Source organism: Beta vulgaris, chromosome 1 (assembly GCF_026745355.1).
Source record: "Beta vulgaris subsp. vulgaris cultivar EL10 chromosome 1, EL10.2, whole genome shotgun sequence".
Classification (NCBI taxonomy): domain Eukaryota; kingdom Viridiplantae; phylum Streptophyta; class Magnoliopsida; order Caryophyllales; family Amaranthaceae; genus Beta; species Beta vulgaris.
Window position 1 is genome coordinate 60,817,477 of NC_079202.1, and position 18,877 is coordinate 60,836,353.

At 36.5% G+C, this 18,877-nt stretch overlaps 4 protein-coding genes across 8 annotated transcripts; 1 reads left to right on the forward strand and 3 right to left on the reverse strand.

Annotated features, from left to right (window-relative positions):
- Positions 1-3,011: 3,011 nt before the first annotated feature.
- On the reverse strand, positions 3,012-3,755 carry LOC104884750 (non-specific lipid-transfer protein A). The gene is made up of 2 exons (XM_010669466.3): positions 3,283-3,755; positions 3,012-3,071 (listed from the first exon to the last, which is right to left on the reverse strand). Exons 1-2 carry the CDS (start codon positions 3,753-3,755, stop codon positions 3,041-3,043), a joined length of 504 nt encoding a protein of 167 aa, XP_010667768.1. The 3' UTR covers positions 3,012-3,040.
- Positions 3,756-4,165: 410 nt separating this feature from the next.
- Positions 4,166-10,223, reverse strand: LOC104884617 (beclin-1-like protein). 5 transcript variants are annotated; one of them, XM_057395572.1, is made up of 10 exons: positions 9,872-10,218; positions 9,061-9,422; positions 8,623-8,793; positions 8,153-8,281; positions 7,978-8,022; positions 7,568-7,726; positions 6,455-6,540; positions 5,957-6,022; positions 5,242-5,391; positions 4,166-4,627 (listed from the first exon to the last, which is right to left on the reverse strand). In XM_057395572.1, exons 1-10 carry the CDS (start codon positions 10,005-10,007, stop codon positions 4,384-4,386), a joined length of 1,548 nt encoding a protein of 515 aa, XP_057251555.1. In that variant the 5' UTR covers positions 10,008-10,218; the 3' UTR covers positions 4,166-4,383. The 5 variants fall into 5 exon arrangements, 4 of the variants coding, with proteins under 4 accessions (XP_057251555.1, XP_057251554.1, XP_057251556.1 ...); XM_057395571.1 differs by having other exon boundaries at positions 5,957-6,028; positions 9,872-10,217; XM_057395573.1 differs by having other exon boundaries at positions 5,957-6,028; positions 9,061-9,433; positions 9,872-10,013.
- A 945-nt stretch (positions 10,224-11,168) lies between these two features.
- LOC104884550 (uncharacterized) lies at positions 11,169-14,435 on the forward strand. The gene is made up of 3 exons (XM_010669251.4): positions 11,169-11,922; positions 13,032-13,632; positions 14,048-14,435. The coding sequence occupies exons 1-3, from the start codon at positions 11,282-11,284 to the stop codon at positions 14,192-14,194; spliced, it is 1,389 nt and encodes a 462-aa protein (XP_010667553.1). The 5' UTR covers positions 11,169-11,281; the 3' UTR covers positions 14,195-14,435.
- LOC104884485 (putative RING-H2 finger protein ATL21A) lies at positions 14,150-18,847 on the reverse strand. The gene is made up of 2 exons (XM_010669162.4): positions 17,894-18,847; positions 14,150-15,534 (listed from the first exon to the last, which is right to left on the reverse strand). The coding sequence occupies exons 1-2, from the start codon at positions 18,582-18,584 to the stop codon at positions 15,086-15,088; spliced, it is 1,140 nt and encodes a 379-aa protein (XP_010667464.1). The 5' UTR covers positions 18,585-18,847; the 3' UTR covers positions 14,150-15,085.
- Positions 18,848-18,877: the final 30 nt, after the last annotated feature.

The window sequence follows — 18,877 nt, forward strand, 5'->3', positions numbered from 1 at the left end:
TCTGGATTAGCTTATGTTGAACCATCTTAGAAGTAAAGTTTTCATCATGAATCAGCCACACAAGGAAGAAGATATATCTATCTTTGAAGTCTACGCTCCGTTTGGTAGGGTGTAAAATATTTTCTATGAAAATGAGTTTTCCTTTTTTTCTTTCATTTTCCGTTGTTTGGTTTGATAAGGGGTGTAAAACAAGATTTCCATCAAGGGAGCTTTAGTGTGAACTCTGCAAGCTAATTTTTCTTTACAACACAAATAAAAAAGAAAAATTGAGTCAAATTGTAGCTTGACTTGGTCGTCAAACCACAATATAGGGATGACTGATGATGAGTCATATACTCCTTCTGCGTCTCATTTATCTACAAACTTTGCTTTTCAGTTTTCGCCGTAACCAAGTAGAAAGTAAACGTAGTAAGTCTTGTGTAAAACTGTCTTACAACAAAATTATGGTAAGACTACCTCGTTTTAGATAATAGATCGCCTTGTACCTTAAAAGGATCGTAAATGCCCTTTTAAGACAATAAGTTACCCCTATCTTACCACAAATTATACTAAGGCAATCTTATATGAGATGTTATTATATATGTTACTTGGTTGTTTTACAATTTGCTGTTTACTAAAGACTTAGTTCCACTCTAAGAGGGCGTTTGGTATAATCAATGTAAACGGAATGGAAAGGGTTTGGATAAGGAGGGGAAATAGGAATAATAACTGTTACCTTTAATAGTTGTTTGGTATCCTAGTGGAATGGAAACAATTAAGAGGTTTATGATTGAGGAAGGAAACGTGATTTGTTTCCACTAGTTTGATAAGGGTAACAAATGGGGGGATTATGTTTCCCTCTAAAAACGGTATTTGTTACTTAACACTCATATCAAACAATTAGAAATGAAAACGCTTATTTGAATCCGTTTCCTATATCAAAATTTTCCGTACCAAACACCCTCTAAGTCTTGATGATGATCACCAAACAAGGCCTAAAAAATTGTTGGTTGAGATGAAATGACAATTAGATGCAGCATCATATAATGATATCTTATTTTCTTATAAATGTGTACAAATTTTCAAAGCTTTGCTTGATAAACATCTCAACAAACATGAAAAAACAGAGAAAAAGAAAAGATAAAGGTCAGTGAGTAGTAGTACTAGTACAATCAATATTGGAGTTAACAGGAGGGAAATCAATCTGAGCTTTACACTCCTTTGGTAGCTGCTGAACTTTAATAGGATCATAGGTAGTTTCATCCAGTCCTTGCTTAAGGCACTCGCAGATCGCCGTCACAGCTGTTGGGCTCTTGCCTAAGCCGGCGACGCGGCGGACGCCGCTGCAACAAGCCTCTTCAGGTAAGGCTGCTTGGTCTCTTATGAAATCTGCACAGGGTGACAGTTCTGTTATAACAGTTCTGCATTTAGTTGAGAGTCTTTGGAATAAGGCAGAACTTGAACAATACTGTGGCACCAGTTGTAGAGACAGAATAGTAATAATAACTCCAAGACAACAACTTCTTATCTTAGGCATTGCTAATGTAACCAGATTTTAATTCTTACTCCTACTTGCTAGTGTAAGTTTCAATGAAAAACAATCTGACAGTTTATATATTAGTAGTGTTTTCAACTAATATTGCCAAACAGAGCTATAATATGACGTGTTGGGAAAAAATTTTGAGTCATGCATTTGGCAATCGGCATAGGTGTTGTTGTAATGTTTTAGTGGCTCCTTATATGCGGTTATAAATTCTTTTCATTATATATGCATGTTGTTTACATTACACCTATGTGTTTACTTTCAATTGAAAACAAACATAGATAAGATGTAGATTGCAACTATATATAAAATTATAAATCACACAAAGATATTTGTGCATTGGTACATCCTAAATGAATATGTCAACTTATGTCTCACAATTCCGTCAATATAAATGAAGTCTCATGATACTTAGCCATACACAAGGGGAACCTCATACAATTACTTTCTTTTAGAAAAAATTACAAATATTGTCTTTGTATAAACTAGAACTTGTGATCTCAAGTATAGATGAAAGAGATATATCCACATGACGCTACAATTTCATTGCTTATTTTGTCAATTATAAAAGTGGTTTTTGAAAGAAATACATAAAGTGATTTATTGGCTATTAATGGAATCAAGTGTTTAAATTATAGTGATTTGAGTCCATCATATAGAAAAATTGATATGAATTATTCCCTTTTTTCACTTGTATTCTCCACCAAATTAACAACAAATACAAATTGATCACAAAAATTGTTCATCACTTGCCCAATGTAGGACATGTAACAAGGCAACTCGTTGCTCAAGCCACTAACAAGTTTGTTATAGGATGTGTTATGCTGGTGGACTTAATGACCTGTCACTACTCACTTCAAAAAAGTGTCTTGACTATTGACTTCATCAAATATTCTTGGTCACACCACTTGACTTGTTAATTTTTTTTACTTTTTTTGAGTACTTTTGTAACTATTTATCCACTTAATATAACTTTTTACCATTACTTTTGTAACTTTATATATTTTGTTTAACAAAAGCTTTACTTGAATTTGCCTACTCTTATTTTATATTTTAAGTCCAGTTATCTATTAAGTATGAGCTCCGACAGACATGTGAGATTAGTTATTTGCGAATCACTGCAAACTCTTGCAAGGTCAAGATTAGATGCATGTGTAAGATTATGGTCCTGTTTGGCAATCAGCATAGAACTCATTTGAGTTAAGAATCCTAGCAAAGACATAATATACGAATATGTTGTTCAAGTAAATTCAAAACAGTAACTGAACCACCATTGATACACGTATAAGATGATCAACTTTTAACATATTAATGCTTTATTTCTTCTTATATACTATGCTAACTACATTTTTGCTGATCTCTTCTAATGGCCGAGCACTTATTTTTGTAGCATCAGCAAACTGATCTGCAAGAAATCATAGACTTAATTAGAAGCGCGAAAGTTCAAGGAACTCAAATCAAACTTCAGAAAGAGATTCAGTAGACTTACTGCAGTCTTCATCTTTCTTATTGGTGTAGCTAGTAGTTCATGGGATTCCCAAAAACAACCCTGCAGAGAAATGACACACTAAGAAACTTCTGACAGTGGAAATAAGAACAGTACATCCGTTATTTGGATAACTTGTTTCCACTGAACATAGAGAAAATTGGTACGGAGCCCACACCAAGTAGACTTACCAAAATACGACTCCTCACATGTTCAGTGGAAAACAGTTTTCCAGATAGTCGGAGCCTAAAAGGAGTGGAGACATAATTATTACTTGGAGCAGTCCGTGTTTTTGGAAATCGGAGGGAGATTGATGTTAACTGAACATTGCTTAGGCAGAGCAGCAACAAGGGCAGGATCATACTGAATATTAGCCAAATTTGTCTTCAAGCAATTGCAAATGGCCATCTTATCATCATGAGTCTTGGCCAATCCTGCCACATTCTTAACTCCACCGCAACAAATCCCTGAAGGCGAGGGAGAGGTGTGTGAAATGAAGGGTAAGCATGCAGCGACGTTTGAGATGACAGTCGAGCATGAAGGAGCAGTTTCGGTTGCTTGATCACAAAGGGATGGCGCAAATAGCATGCTAAGTATAGCTAGGTAACTCAGAAACTCAGGGAAAGTTTTTGCCATTTTTAGAAGTATGTAATGTAGTGTAGATAGCAGAAAGAAAGCAGTGCAGGGAAAATGTGTTGTGTTTGCTTGAGAAGCAATGCCGGGTTCTGTTATAAATACTATATGCATGGGGTTTAAGATCACAAGAGAAGCTACAATTTCTGGGTGGTAACTGGTAAGAGAGCATTTTTACTGTTACTGGGAATCTGGGATATGCCACAAATCATGGTCATGCACTTCGTACAACTTTTTTTTTTTTACCAACAGAAAACTGCAGCATGTTCCCATTTTGTGAGCAAAACAGGTCATAACGTATATTTAAATATACTGAAGTTATTTGGTACAGGCTAGATGAGCCAATAAACAGCACATTTTAGTGGTATTTTAGAACTGACAATTCAAGAACATAGAGCACAATTTGAGACAATACGAATACTTTCCTTTTAATTTGAACAAATCCACAACAAATTACAAAACAATGGAAACGATGCATGGTCTCTAATGTACAATTTTGACCACTGATATACTCAAATAGTACATAATAGTAAAAATTCTGAGAATAGATTATTATGTAAAAAATTTACATTCACATAAATCTAACAAGGTTCTAAGTGTGAAGGGGATAAAGAAAAAAGAAAAAAAAAAGAGTACGACTTATGAATTTTCAAAGCTGTACAGAAATACGCTACTCAGCTAGCTTGTCAAAGATCTCATCTATATATATACATGTAGTCGAACCAAATTGTCGGTATCTAAATCATTGACCAGATGGAAATCGAGAATCAGAGTTGGAGTTGGTACTGCGCTTTACATATGAAGTGCCTGCAGCAGTGGCATCAGCTTGGGAAGAACCAGAGAGAGGCTGAAAGCTTGTGTTGCCAACAAACCAATAGAGTGCCCATTTTAAGTTGCAGAGAGTGTACTTAAGAGCTTTGGTCCAGTTCTCTGGCTTGTTAAAACTTTGTGTTATTGAGTAGGCTTCCACTTTATCATTCTCAATTCTGTGAAATTACGATTGAATCAAAATCCTAATGTCAAATCAACAACACTCCGCCAATAAGATTATGTAAAAGGACCACACAGGAACTGATAATGCATACATTATGCCGATGGATGGAAAGGAGCCCAAACATTTGCACAATTGCACCAAATTAAACCTCATTTGTAATAAGATGTTACATGAACAAAAAACTGACTCATCTATGGTATGTGCTTAAGGATAATATATCTAACCTTGTCGTCACAATACTTGAGGGAGAAATCTAAATTGATAATATATAAAAAGTAATTGACTCAAATCTACTTGCGAACCAAGCCACAAGTCACAAGTTCAAATCTAAAACCCGACATCTCATCAGTCCAAGTTAGAAATTCAAGCAAAAAACTCCACCCCCAAAGTTCATTATCCTGTAATATTTCAAAGATACTGTATAGTAATGGATAAATGAGGCATTGAATCTAGTACATAAGAACCGTTAATGAGCAATTACAACAATAAACCTGTATTCAAATCTTTTGGTATTACTTGCTGGGCAGATGCAATGCTAAGCATGTACAAAAGATGCAAACAAGAAATGAGCTATAATTGAAAATTTCATGCTGAAACAATATTTACCTATATGGCAGCTTGAAGCATTTATCAGGAGGTACATTATTCTCCAGATCCTTCATCCGGGCAAACTCTGAGAAATCCTTTAAGCATGTCAAGAACAGTGTCATTGCTTTGTCATAGCGAGTGCTCCAGAACAAGTTTACAGGCCCAAACCTATCCAAGAATTAAAAGTAAGACTCTGTAGCAAACAACTTAATTTGAGATTATGAGATTATAATATCAAACTATATCTCCTACAAGTTTTTCCAGACACACACTGCTAACTGTACACATATCGGCAGCATCTTATACTCTTCTAGAGCTTAGCCTAAGAGCCGGACAATGTGTATCCCCTACTGACTCCAACTCTTCCACACACCCCCCCTCTCTTCTTCAGTTGTGCTTTACTGAAAGTCGTTTTGAAACAATTTTACTAAGTTTAAGCTCTTAGGGGTTGGTAAATGTGTGACCAGTCAGCCACCCTAGATCTAGACTCCAATCGGCAGGAAATTTACGCTCTGGATGCTTGTTGAACAAGAAACAATTAGTGTTCCCTGTAATTACATGAAGAAAGCCGAAAGAACAACATATTTGTTAGCCATACACATCTTACTTCGAAAAAGTCGGTTCTCAATTCATCAAAACATAAATATTGGGAGCTAGAATCACGGACCAAAAACTATATATACCAGGTACTGACTCTCAACGGAATAGCATAAAAGAGCAGTTTGCTGCTTACAGGTCATAAGTGTTATTACTTGTATCCATAATCCGTGGATAGCTTCCCATAGGAAGTATTTTTACCCTGTAACTGAAAATCACCAGGTTAAAGATAACATGATTGTTATTATGCAGATCTGAAAAGACATGCTACAGAGAACACAAAGCCGTTTAAACAGCTCATTAGCATGACAAAGTGAAACGAACATGGCTCCAAAATTTTGTTAGTTAAGACCACGTTGCAGATCACATTGGGCATCTCCTTTAATGCATTCAAAAGTTAAAATGTTTAGATATACAGCTATTTATCCCTTGCCATTAACATTATCTACTCTTTTGTACCTTTAATTATTAGCATTTAGCAGAAGATTCTGAGATGTATCAGCTACTAACTAATAAGGACATTATCAAGAGGAGGACAAGCACTGATAAATAATGGTCAGAATGTCTTACCTTTTAGAGGAAACTAAATAACAAAAATAGAACATCTGAAAGAACCTAGAAACAGAAAGGATACTGAAATTTTGGCGTAAAATATTGACACATTGTGTGGAGAAGAAGGCAGGCTTGGCCCCAAGCGGCATTTATCTCATCCCACTCAACCTACAAAGTACACAGCGTATATTAACACGAGAAATTGTGTCACAAAGTAGAAACTTAATAGATCAAATCACCCTATCCTTTCCCTTGACTCCATACTATACTAAGTCAGTACTCATACAGTTAAACTAAAGGCACAAAAATCAGGTACAAGTCAGATTTAGTTACCCCCTCTTTTCCTTTTTGATCTTCCTAGTTGGAAGCTTTTTTAGACACAAAAAAGGTCTAGCTAGGAACATCAAAAGGGAAAGGAGGGAGTACATAAATATAGAAGAGTACTAATCATAGTCATCCTCAGCTAAGAGCCTAAGACAGATATCTCTTGTTCACTTAACAGCATTGGCAGCATACATCTGCAAACTCACACATTTAAGGAGACAAGACATAAATTATCTGAGTACTTAAGACAGGTTGAACTTTTAAAAATTCAGGCATAGTGCAGCACATATATCTGCAGGTTCCACAAAACTAAGGCGGCAAGACTTATATTACCGAGTACTGCAGATTTTCATAGGAGAAACTTTAGCAGTGAAACCCATTTTGTATCTCAATGCAATTTACTATAAGCCACCTCATAAGGCCTCCATATTAGGAGCTTCATTCTATCAATGAGAGCCTGTGAGACACATTACTTGCTATTATTTTATACATAGATATACTATGAAAGTAAAGCAGCAAAAATAACAAATTGTAATCTGAGATTATCTTACTTAATAAAGACAATCTCATTGCAAATTGTGAATGTCTCGGGCAGAATGAGCTTGGGACTCCCAATAAAAGTAGGCTCTTGAAATTATCACTGAAGTGACCTCAAGTTTAAACAGAAAAATTACGAAGTTTCGCAAATGCGTCATTAGGAGTATCAAAACTTCCCAATATCCCACCCCAAATAAAAGGCAAAGCACAGAAAACCCCCGGCATCAAAACCGCGGAGTTCCATCCCCAATAACAATGCACTAGGACAGGTAAATACATTCAGAAAAAAAAGAGCCCAAAGAACAAAGGAAAACTGCAAGCTAAGAATTCATACCGGAACTTTAGGGAGACGTCCAAGTCGGAAGTTATTTATTGTCCCGAATTCTCCATCATGCCAGATCGGGAAGGCATCATTTAGGACATTTGTCCGCTTCAACAAATCCAGATGTGCCTGCGAGACTTCGATTTTTGCCAATATAGCATCTCTCTCTTCCTATAAAAAGGATTTTGATTAGATCTAAGCAGCACAAAGTTCAAAGAGTTGCATATAATCAGCAAAACGACGAAAAATCTCGGACAGATGCTCCTACAGTTATGTTCTAATGCTGGTTGAAATTGACAAAACCTAACATATGGACTTACATAGACCTGAACAAGCCAATTATGCCAATGAACGCAACAGAAGAGAATTTCATTATATGGAATTATAAGAAGTAGGGAAAATGTGAGCTCTATGGAGTGTACCTGATGTGATATTAGTTGAAACTGGAAATTATTAAACTCATGCCAGTACCTGAAACAAAATTGTCCCATAAAATATACAAAATTCTAAAAGCAAACATATTCCCTTGCAAACAAACAACTAACATTAGTTATAAGATATCTTTCTGCGGTAAAGTTAACAGAGAGCTGAGATTAGGTACCTTTCCTCCAACTCTTTAAAGCGGCTAGACTTCGTCTCCAATTCTTTCAGTTCAGCATTTACTTTTGAGCACTGCTTCTCAGTTTCTTCAATCGCAGCTTCAAGTTTCCTTTCTTCCTCCTCAATCTTGACCAGCATTGAAGATATTAGTAACAAAACCAACACTCAGAATTAAACGAGTAAATTTTGAGCAGCATAGCAAGTTTGGAATAAGCATTTATAAACTCAACCGTTTGCAACAAACCATGTACTCTTGATAGTCATAACATCTCCTGAATATTATTGAACTTAAATGAAAGATTTTTGTCATAAATTGCTCGAAACATACAGGATGAGAAACGCGAAATATGTACAAAGCAAAAATAATCATTATTCAAACAGCACACATCCAATTTCAAACAGCATTTCTTCACATGTCAGTTCAACTTCTTACTCGAATGAAAGAAAGAAAGATTGGTAGTGAGCACCTTTAATTTTTCCTTGAGGAAGTCAGCCTCACTAAGAACATCACGAGTTTCACCTTCCAACCGCTGAAGACAGGCTTCATAAGCTTTTACGTCCCTATCGACGTCTTCAACCTCCTTATCAAGCTTATCTGACAGCACCCTCATGCACTCGAGGCACAGTGGCTGCTCCACCTAGACGATTCCAATACAAGAGAGCATTAATCGGCAATGTGAAGAATGAATTCCACATTTGTACATAAGTAAATGAGCAAGAAAATATTCTAATGGTTCCTTGAAAGGCCAATATCTATCACTTGCTTCTTCCAACAAGAAAAATTCCAACAAAGTTGAATACAACCACTATAATATCAAACAATCTCAGGAGGGAATCCTAACATAAAACAGCCCCTGAACAAACCCATCCCCTACATCCACATCAAGTACATTTGTTAAACGCACCTGGGTATGCGCGGTTGCAATTTCAAAAGCACGTTTAAGGACAGTTATCGTCGAGTGAAACCCAGAAGTAGCTGGGTTTAACTGGTTACTAGGACTGCCATCAACAGATTGAGCATGTGTTCCACTACCATCAGCTTGGGACTCACTCCGATATACAGAAGCAGGCGCTGGAGGCAACACCACAAACGACTCATCCATCATCTTACCAGACGGAGACGTTTCCTGCTGAACCCCACCGCCTCGGGGACGAGGAGAAGCACCAGGTGTCTGAGACTTTTGCTTTGGCAACACGACAAACGAATGGTCCATATGTGAGGAAGCCAATACACTGCCTGCTCCTTGGAGTGATGAGCCCTGTAACCCTGCAAGTTGTCTTAACATCACATACACATACAATTACACAAATGTACAGCCAGGACAAACAAAAAAAAAAAAATCCATTTGATTAGATTAAAAACCCAATATAAAGAAATTGATCCTATTCCATACTTTCATATCTCAGAAATTTGTTCAATTTCAGCCCCTCAAATCGAGGACCTTAAAAAACCTAAAAAATTAATCACCAGAATTACAATTCCCAAACCAGAAACCAAATTTTGACGACAAAATTAAAAAATTTCCGAAAAAGTGACAATTTGAATTCATCACTTAGAAAGTTCAGTATCAATCAAATCAAAAGAATTGTAAGTACAAATTCGATCAAAGAGATTCATAATCTAGTAATTATTCAGCGATCACAAAGAATAATTTGAACAACATAACAACAACAACAACAACAACAACAAAATTCGAAAAAAAGAAAAACCCTAACCGAAAGAATCGACGACTCCGACGATGGAAAGAGGATGACGACAATTCTGACAAAAAGATTTAGGAAGATTGGGGTCCACTTCAAAGTTTCGGCCTTTATTAGTATCACCTCCATCATCAAGCTGCTTCTCCTTCATCGTGTACACTACTGGTTGTATTTGTATATTAGAATATCATGTGTGATATGTTTATAGAACGTTGTTGAAGGACTTCTCTCAAATACTTCTATCTTCTGCAGAATAGTTTTTAGCTTAACTCAATCTTCACAATTTTTTGTTCGTTTTTCTTTCTTCTTTTTCTTATATGGTTTTGTTTTGGGAAATTTCACGGGTAATCCCGTATTATTTTTTGATTATTTTTTTGAAGGTAAGATAAGTACTTTGCAAGGAAGGGAAAAATAGGAAATCTCTCCTTGCAAGGGGTTGACCTAGATGTGATCATTTTGGCCACGCCCGGCCTGTTTTTAGGCCGGGTTTTGGGTAAAATTTTTGGACCTGTGGGCCGGGTCGTATTTTTTTTTGTTTTGGGCGGGCTTTGGGCAAGCCAAAAACGACTTTTTAGTCTATTTTTTTGATCCGGCCTGTTTTGGCCCGCAAAAGCCGGTAATTTAGGCCCGAAATAGCGGGATTTGGACACAAAAATTCGACCCGAATTAGGTCCGGCCCAGCCCGACCAATGGGCAAAAATTTTTTGGCCGCGGCCCGGCCCGGCCCATGATCACCTCTAGGATCGGAAGTGATGTCAATAGTACTAGGCTATCACCTGCTGCTCGGGTAATCTGTATTGTGGAACAACTGTAATCGTAAACTACACTGAAAAGAAGGTAGGTGTAGTTTCTAATGCTTGATATAATGGGTGGATTTGAGAGAAATTACATGTTTAGTTGTCATTAAGTAAAAGAAAGGAAATAAAGAAAACATGGGTAGAAGCTTCTTACTTTATTTCCTGTCAAATTCCTCCGATTTTGAGAGGAAAGGAAGTAAGGATTTAATAGTATTCTTTTTCTTTCACTTATTCTTTTCCATCAAACCCTTCTTATTTTCTCCTACCAAACATGAGAAAGTTTAATTTTACCTATGAAACAAAGTCTTAGGGTCTGTTCTTTTCGATACAAAACTAAACTGAAATAAATAATGATATGTGAGAGTAAATGTATTATCCAGAGCTGAATTGAATTGAAAATAAATTTGGAAGAACAAGCTATTGATAAGTATTATGCAACCGAGAAATTAAAAATGGTTTAATTGTTACTTCAAAAATTGCTTTTAACCAGGGTATATATTCAGCGATGCATCTCTCCTCTAGTCCTTTTTGCTCCCTTTCTAGTCTCTTAACATCTCGCTGATCATATCTAGAGAGATAAAGAGAGCGCTCTATTTTGCAGAAGAGAGAGAAAACCATCACAAAAATTATGGCGGAAACTAATTTCATCCAATTCTTCGTTAAACTTATCGACAACAAAACCCTAACTCTCCAATTCCCAATTTACCAAACCCTAACACTCCAATCAATCAAACACAAGATCGAAACTCTAACAAAAATCCCAATCGAATCCCAAAACCTAACCCTAAATGGAAAATTCCTCTCAAATTCATCCCCAATTTCACGGAAATCCCTCTCTCTCTCCACCTTACACCTCCAATTCTCTCTCCTCGGAGGCAAAGGCGGGTTCGGATCTCTCCTTCGTGGGGCGGCGACAAAGGCGGGGCAGAAGAAGACGAACAATTTCGACGCGTGTCGAGATATGAGTGGACGGAGGTTGCGGCATGTGAATGCGGAGAAAAAAATGGAGGAGTGGAAAGCAGAGGAAGAAGAGAGAAAGATGGAGAAAATGGCGGAAGATTATTTGAAGAAGATGGAGAAGAAAGGGAAAGGTGGGAAGAAAGATGATGGAGCTGAGAAGTATGTAGAGAAGTATAGGGAAGAATCTAGAAGGTGTGTTGAAGAAGTTGAGAGGTCGGTGAGAGAATCTATGGGAGAGTTGTTGGGTGCTGGGAAGAAGAAAAGGAAGTTGATTGGTGGTGTTTCTGATGCTAAAAAATTGAAGATTTGGTTAGTGCTTTGAGGAAATTTCTTGTTTTTTTGGTTGGTTTTTAGCTTAGTTGGTTGAATTTTGATGCATAGTTTTTGCCTTTTTGGTTTCTTGAGTTGATTAGTGGTGGGTTATTGATTATGATATCCTTGCTTTAGTGTAATTTTATTGGTGGCTTTGTTTGTTATTCTGTTTAATGAATATGAGGTAAATTTTGGATTCTCTTTTTTAGCTTAGTTGGTTGATTTTTGATGTGTAGTAATTGTTTTGCTGATTTGCTTGTGTGTTTATTTTTATTTTTTGAAAATTTTAATGGTTTCTAGTGATATTCTGATTATGAGATTCTTTCTTTGGTGTAAATTTATTACTTGCTATATTTGTTTTTCATTTTAGCTGGTTATTAATGCATAGTCTTTGTTTGATGGCTTTTGATGTGTATGAGTATTAGTTTATTCTTGCTTATGATTTATGCTCTTTTGTTGACATCTTTGTAATTATTTATATGTGTTTTGTTGGTTGGACGCTCAGATGTATAGTGATTTGTGTGTTAACCAGAGTTGATCAGTGAATTGTATTGTGAATTCCATTATGTATTGTTTAGCTCTTTATGTGGTGGTTTCAATGAATTTGTGAGTGGATTGTTAGAATTTCTGTGTGATTTTTAGCTCTTTATTGTTGGATGTAGATGTAAAGTTTTCTAGTATCTACTAGAACTTTTTAAGAAATATTATGTAGATACTTAGGAAACAAAGTGGTGCTTGTGGAAAAGTAGGTTTTATCGAAGTGAAGAAACCATTAACTTCCTCTTTTTTTTGGATGTCTGCTTTGATTTTACTTGAACGATGAATTTTGAATAGATCCACATTTGGCATTTGATATGTGGGAGTAGTTTGTCATTTTCTTCTTGATAAGTCTTTGTTGATCGTTCTAGCAAGTTGGCAATGAATTTTTGTCCTTATTTCTATTCTGCTTACTTCTTGCGTTAGGATATGTGAGTTAAGTTGTTTAATCCTAATTGGATGTAGAAATTTTCATTTGCTTGATTATTTTTTTGTTGATTTTAGACGATCTAAACCTTTTCTTTTCTTTCATTTGGTTGAGTTAAACTCATCTTTTCTTACCTTTTCAGGAAGGGGAAGAGAAAAATGGGTGAAAGTGACAGTGATGACTCAGACGGAGACACAGAAAGTGATGGTAGTGATGCCGAACATGAAAAATCAGTTGTCACTGATAATGGAAACCAGTCAGACTCAAGCAAGGATGCTAGCTCTGCTTCAGTTACAGTTCTTTCATTGGACAGGGATAATCCTAGTGGAGGTTCTTCAGATAGCGGATCTGAAGAAGAAAAAGAGATGGCTGCTGGAGGTGTTACTGGAGTTAGTGCTACAGCAAGCGGAAGTAATGGTGTGGTGAATGGGGATGTTCCTATGGAGATGTCATCAGGCCCAGAGATGTCTGCTTCAGCAGAAGTGGCTTCTACCTCTGCCAAAATTGAGGATGAACAAGATCCTAATGAACCTCACTCCAGAGTCACAACTGCTACTGACCAGTTGTCCGTTGCCTCTACTTCTGTAGAGCTAGATGGTCCTCAGACCGTTGTTCCTGAACTTCCTGGAGCATCTGAGTCTAAAGCTATTTCTCCTGACGAGGGGGCTATTGGGAGCTCAAATGCATCAGATGTTTTATCGCCAGTGAATTTGGATGATTTTAACTCAGCTTCTGAACTGGAGGTTAGTTTATATTTTTGATAATGGTCTTGCTAAATGTTTCTCTCATGTTATTTTGACTTGTTTATTATAATGAATATATCATCTTTTCTCGACTTTAGTCCCTTTTTAAAATTCTTTTGTTTTTTTGGTAAATGACATAATAATCGGCACTTGTCATTACAAGATAAGCGTGATTGTCTGCGAATCTTAAGTTTGTATTTTATCAACCTGTTGATTATAATCCTCTGCACATTGGGTTGCTACCGACTACTCCCTGACCCGCTTCTTTTATGATTAGTATGTTTTTTAGAAAGTTGTTGGCATCAAGCATTTCAGTTATAGCTGGTGAATCTTGAAGGTCTATATTGAAAAATCTGGATGTAATGAGGACAGAAGCCACACTTGTAATCTAATCTAAGTTTAAATCTTACTGTAGGTTCTTGGAATGGAAAGGTTGAAATCTGAGCTACAAGCACATGGATTAAAATGTGGAGGCACCCTACAAGAGCGGGCTGCTAGGCTTTTTTTGCTGAAAACCACGCCATTGGAGAAGCTTCCTAAGAAGCTGCTGGCAAAAAAATGAGATTTTTGCTGTTTCTATTGAATGAAGCTCTCACTGCCTACATTACTCTGCAAGACGGCGGCTTTCTTTGAGCTCTAATATAGTCCGTTAATGTTGTTACAAGCTTCGAGTTGGAAACATTATCAAGTACCTCTCTAGCTACATAGTGAATGTCTTTGTAATTTCCTTTTGGTGTATTTACTGTATATTATGTGCACTGTTGGAAAATTTTTGTTATATAAATCATGCCAGTTATAACTCAGTGACCTGGATTAGAAATTGTTTTATTTGAAAAGTGTCCTTTTATGACTTTGATCTATGGTTTTGGGTTATGAGCTTATGACTTGAACTTTCAATCATCCAACAACGTTTCTTCATATTTCCTCGCATCTTGAAGTTCGAAGATTGGCTGTCTGATGATCTCTGCTGTTAGAAGATTGGCTGTCTGATGATCTCTGCTGTTAGAAGATTGGCTGTATGATGATCTCTGCTGTTAGAAGATTGGCTGTCTGATGATCTCTGCTGTTACTTACGACGAGATGGTGTGAGTTGCGTCAGGTGCTTACAGTGTGGTAGAGAACTAGCGAATTGTAATGACATTACCCTTACTCATGCTTATCAATCAAGGGCGAACATGTCTGTATAGTCTTGGAGTAAGAATGTTGTCTTTTTACTTTACATAAGGGTAATCTGTTTGGTGTTTAGCTGGACTCGTGAATACATCCGTCATATTCGACTTTACTGTACATGTCTGAAGGTCGAACTCTTTGTCGAGTTTGGTACAAGCTGCCCGGTACATACAACCAGAAAAAAAAAAAAGGGGGGGGGGGGGGGGGGATTGTAACTATCTGAATTTCCCTGGTAAAAATGAATAGAAAGAATCTAATCTGAATTACCCTTCTTCAAGCTAATCTAGACTTGGGCATGATGAGCAGGCGAAGTGCGACAAAGTGGACAAGTACCATTCAATTTGAGCCATTCATCAATGCAATCAGCATGGAAGCAATGCTGGCAATCAGGTATGCATCTCAATGTTTCTTTGGCGCTAAAATCTGACAAGCATATAGGGCATGACCCATCATTCCGGCCTGGCACTCGACGACTTTCTCCAAGCACTACCTTAGTGTACGAATCGATGGTGCCTTGATCTAGCCCCATTGTGGTATCTAGGGGCTGTGCGGTTCCTGTTATTTGCTGTAATGTTCTGGTAACCTGAGCGCTTCTGTTCCTTTCTCGCCTATCCATCATGCATAAGAAAACCCCTACCCCAACTGCACAAGCGATCGCTGGAATCGCGATTGAAAATGCAATAATTCTGAATACTTTCAGGCCTGTACTGTTTTCTGTTTGCTCTGGATCACCTGGAATTAAGGTCATTAGTTCATAGGAACAATCAAATTAATAGTAGTCTGATTAAAACATAGGAAACAACTTCTTAGGAAAATTGAAAGGCAAAGAAGTATTTGTTTCCTTCCAAAATTTGAAGGCAAACAGTTGTCTGGTTACTTCCTCTACTATATGGAAAGCAAAACTTCCCGTCTATGTGTGTGTCTATGAAACAACTCATAGAGTTTTCACTTATCAAGATTTTCACTTCTTTAGTTCTCATAGCCTTTTCATTTCAACTTAAAGAAGCAATTAGATTTCATTGTTCTCTAAATCTCTGGTCCTAAAAATCGAGAGGCCACATTCATCATATTCCTTTACGACCCTTTTGGTAGTTGGTTATAAATAGTGGTAAGGGGAATGAATTTGTATGTAAATTTTTAAAGAAAATCATTATTCATTCCCATGGTAATGGGAATTTATCCTAAAATGTCTATTTTTCTTCTTGAATTTTCATTCCCATCCAATATTACCTTGTAGGTGGTAATGAAAATTGCTTCCCCTTGAAGAAAAAAAAAATACAAGTTTAGGGATGAGATTGCTTCCCCATGGAGAAAAACACAAACTTGGGGGTTGAAATTGTCTTTCCATGGAGATTTTAAGGGTGTTTTCCTTGTAACCTTACACTCAAAATTCATTTCCATTACCACAATTTATCAACGACTACCAAACGAGCCGTCAGTTCTGTGTGATAAAAATATAGGATATGACAAGATTACAGTAAAAAAAAAATTTGGATACAGACGTAAATCTTGCATCCATAATTTTGAACAACTTTATACTGCACATGTTAACAACTTAATGGTTGAAGTAATGAGCTTCCTTTTTTCTTCCTATTTTGGTATTATAAATAGTCGTAAAGGGTCGTGTTGTAGATGGTATTTGATCCAGGTTTGTTACCGCTGCACCACCTCCACTAAACTTTACTAGTTAAACCCAACAGGCATCCACAAAGTTATATACTACCTTCCGTAATTTTTTATTATTATGTACAACGATTTGATATAAAGTAGTGAGGGAAAATGTCTAATCGTTGTCGATAATAGACAACGGAGGTAATATATGCATTATTTTGTGAAGCAGATATTCATAGCCTTTTAAAGGCGGCCATGATTTATTCTCCTTACGCCGCCGCGGCAGCTCTTTCGAAAGTGATGATCATGGATTCATGGAGGTTGAGGTGGTAACTACAATAGCTGGAGGAGCTGTGAATTGGGGTAAAGCTAAGGGATAAGACTTAAAACTTTCTGGGATATATTGGCTTTCACTATGTTTGACAATTCATCTACTTGAAAATAATTAAGGTTTTCTTTGCCTTTCAAGTCAAGTTTTCTAATACATATTATAATGCTTCCATGATTCACCACCAACCATTAAGCATTACTCCTACATTGCCTCTTTCCTTACAACCAAACATCGCCATTTAGTCAACTTCTGTTATTTGCCTTTTCTAAAGTTAGAAAAAAAAATTAGATCTTAGATTATTTTTTCAGCCACTATGATTTCTTCATAAGAACCAACCTATTACATTCATCTTCTTCAAATATAAAAAAGTAAATAGAAGTCTTAGTTAATCTTAACACGGAAGCTAACTAAAACATTTTGACTTTCTTTACTTCATGGGTAATATATACCCACTAACAAATCAGATCATTTTTCTGGGGCCAAATCAGCTGGATAGTGAATGATGAAAGTCTTATACCTACTCCATTCTAAAATAAATGAAACACTTATTATTTTAGGTTGTTTTATAATAAATGAAACGTTATTTTATTTGGTATTCACCCTTTTTTATGTCTCTCCTCATCAAATGGATCCTTCTTTTTCTTTCTATCTATCTCTCTATTAAATCCAGTAAGAAGGCCTTTTACATCTCATTTATTTAAATCAGAACGGAGAAAGTATTATTAATTCCAAGCCAAAAAGGTTTATATTTCACCAATTGCGTTGTTTTATACTCAAACTAGTTGTTAGGCCCGGGTATTGTCCCGGGTAAGAAAAAATTTCATTTATTAATATAATACAAACTAAAACTCTCTAGGGAGAGCGTCACGTGGCACAGTTTTTTGTTTATGCACGCCTTTTAATATATTTGTATAGATAAATGTGTACCAAAATTGCAAAAAAAGTGTAATTTTTATAAACTAATGTGGTTAATTGGCCTTTTTCTTGAATGAATTATCTGACTCAGTCAAAACAACCATAGTGGCTGTCCTGTTACCTTCAACTATCTTTCTATATGGTCTGTACAAGTGCAAAAATGTAAACAAAATATAAAGATTTTGAAAAATTCAAAGTTAAAGAAGATGAAAAGAAAACGAGTAAAAACTATACCAGAATTGTGAAGATTTCTGATGAAGCAACCAATTTGCCTGTTGCCATTGCTCTGGAATCCACAAACACGTCCTCTGGCCTCACAATCTTTACAGTCAGGAACAAACCAAGAAAGCAAGACATCTTGTCTAAGCCTAGAAGTGAAACTATTATTTTCAGACAAAGAAAAAGGAACTGCAACAGTCCTAATTAACTGACATGCTCTAGACACATCAGCAGTAAAATCTGTAAGAGAAGTTGCTATAACTGTTGTTGTTGAATTGCTAAGACAATCAATCACATCGAAACGAGCATCAATGAAGTCTGTTGGACAGCTGAGGAATGTATAATTGTCATAAAAATCAGCTTGGAAAGGCGTACCAGAGGGGTCGAAACCTTCTAGCAGTCTCCTTGGGAGACAGTCGTTTGGATCATTTACCAGTAATATTTGTGTTTGGTAGTTGATATGACGGACTAAAAACTCCCCAGAATGAGGGAGAGTTATAGCAGTGTGGCCGCGGTCTGTGCAGTGGAGGTCGAAGCCAGGGTAGCTACAGTTTTCTGTTCTTTGGTGATCGAGGTGGAATGGGAAACGGATAGGGGTAAGAGTATCATTGGTACAAGTAGTTATGGGACAATAACAATAGGCTAATGATGCAAAGATGTAAGGGAGAAAAATGGTGAGGAAAGAAAAAAATGGTAGGAAACCCATAAGGTGGATGTTGAAGAGAGGTTTTTGGACTTTAAAAACTGTAATAAGATTTTGGGATTATATTACTTGAAGTGGAATTAGCTAAGGACAAGATAACAACATTTTTTTTTAAAGTAATAAAAATCAAATAATATATGAAATATATAGTTGGTAAAAGTCAATACAGTGATGGCGTAATGGAGGACACAGATGGTTGCAATGTGCAAGCTTGTATGTCATGCTCATTGCAATTTTTTTGTTTAAAACTCTGCATGGTTGATCTATATTCTTTTCAATCTGTTTTGAAGCCTTTT

Bases quoted from the DNA above. Each gene is read 5' to 3' on its own strand.
- LOC104884750 (XM_010669466.3), bottom strand. From the start codon at position 3,755: ATGCATATAGTATTTATAACAGAACCCGGCATTGCTTCTCAAGCAAAC. The intron at 3,072-3,282 runs GTAATAATTATG...ATTTCTCTGCAG, and splicing joins AAAAACACGGACTGCTCCAA to GGTTGTTTTTGGGAATCCCA.
- LOC104884617 (XM_057395571.1), bottom strand. From the start codon at position 10,007: ATGAAGGAGAAGCAGCTTGATGATGGAGGTGATACTAATAAAGGCCGA. The intron at 7,727-7,977 runs GTACACTCCATA...TCCTTTTTATAG, and splicing joins TTCAACTAATATCACATCAG to GAAGAGAGAGATGCTATATT. The intron at 4,628-5,241 runs GTAAATATTGTT...GTAATTTCACAG, and splicing joins TGCTTCAAGCTGCCATATAG to AATTGAGAATGATAAAGTGG.
- LOC104884550 (XM_010669251.4), top strand. From the start codon at position 11,282: ATGGCGGAAACTAATTTCATCCAATTCTTCGTTAAACTTATCGACAAC. The intron at 11,923-13,031 runs GTTAGTGCTTTG...TTACCTTTTCAG, and splicing joins GCTAAAAAATTGAAGATTTG to GAAGGGGAAGAGAAAAATGG. The intron at 13,633-14,047 runs GTTAGTTTATAT...ATCTTACTGTAG, and splicing joins ACTCAGCTTCTGAACTGGAG to GTTCTTGGAATGGAAAGGTT.
- LOC104884485 (XM_010669162.4), bottom strand. From the start codon at position 18,584: ATGGGTTTCCTACCATTTTTTTCTTTCCTCACCATTTTTCTCCCTTAC. The intron at 15,535-17,893 runs GTATAGTTTTTA...CCTTAATTCCAG, and splicing joins CAGAAATCTTCACAATTCTG to GTGATCCAGAGCAAACAGAA.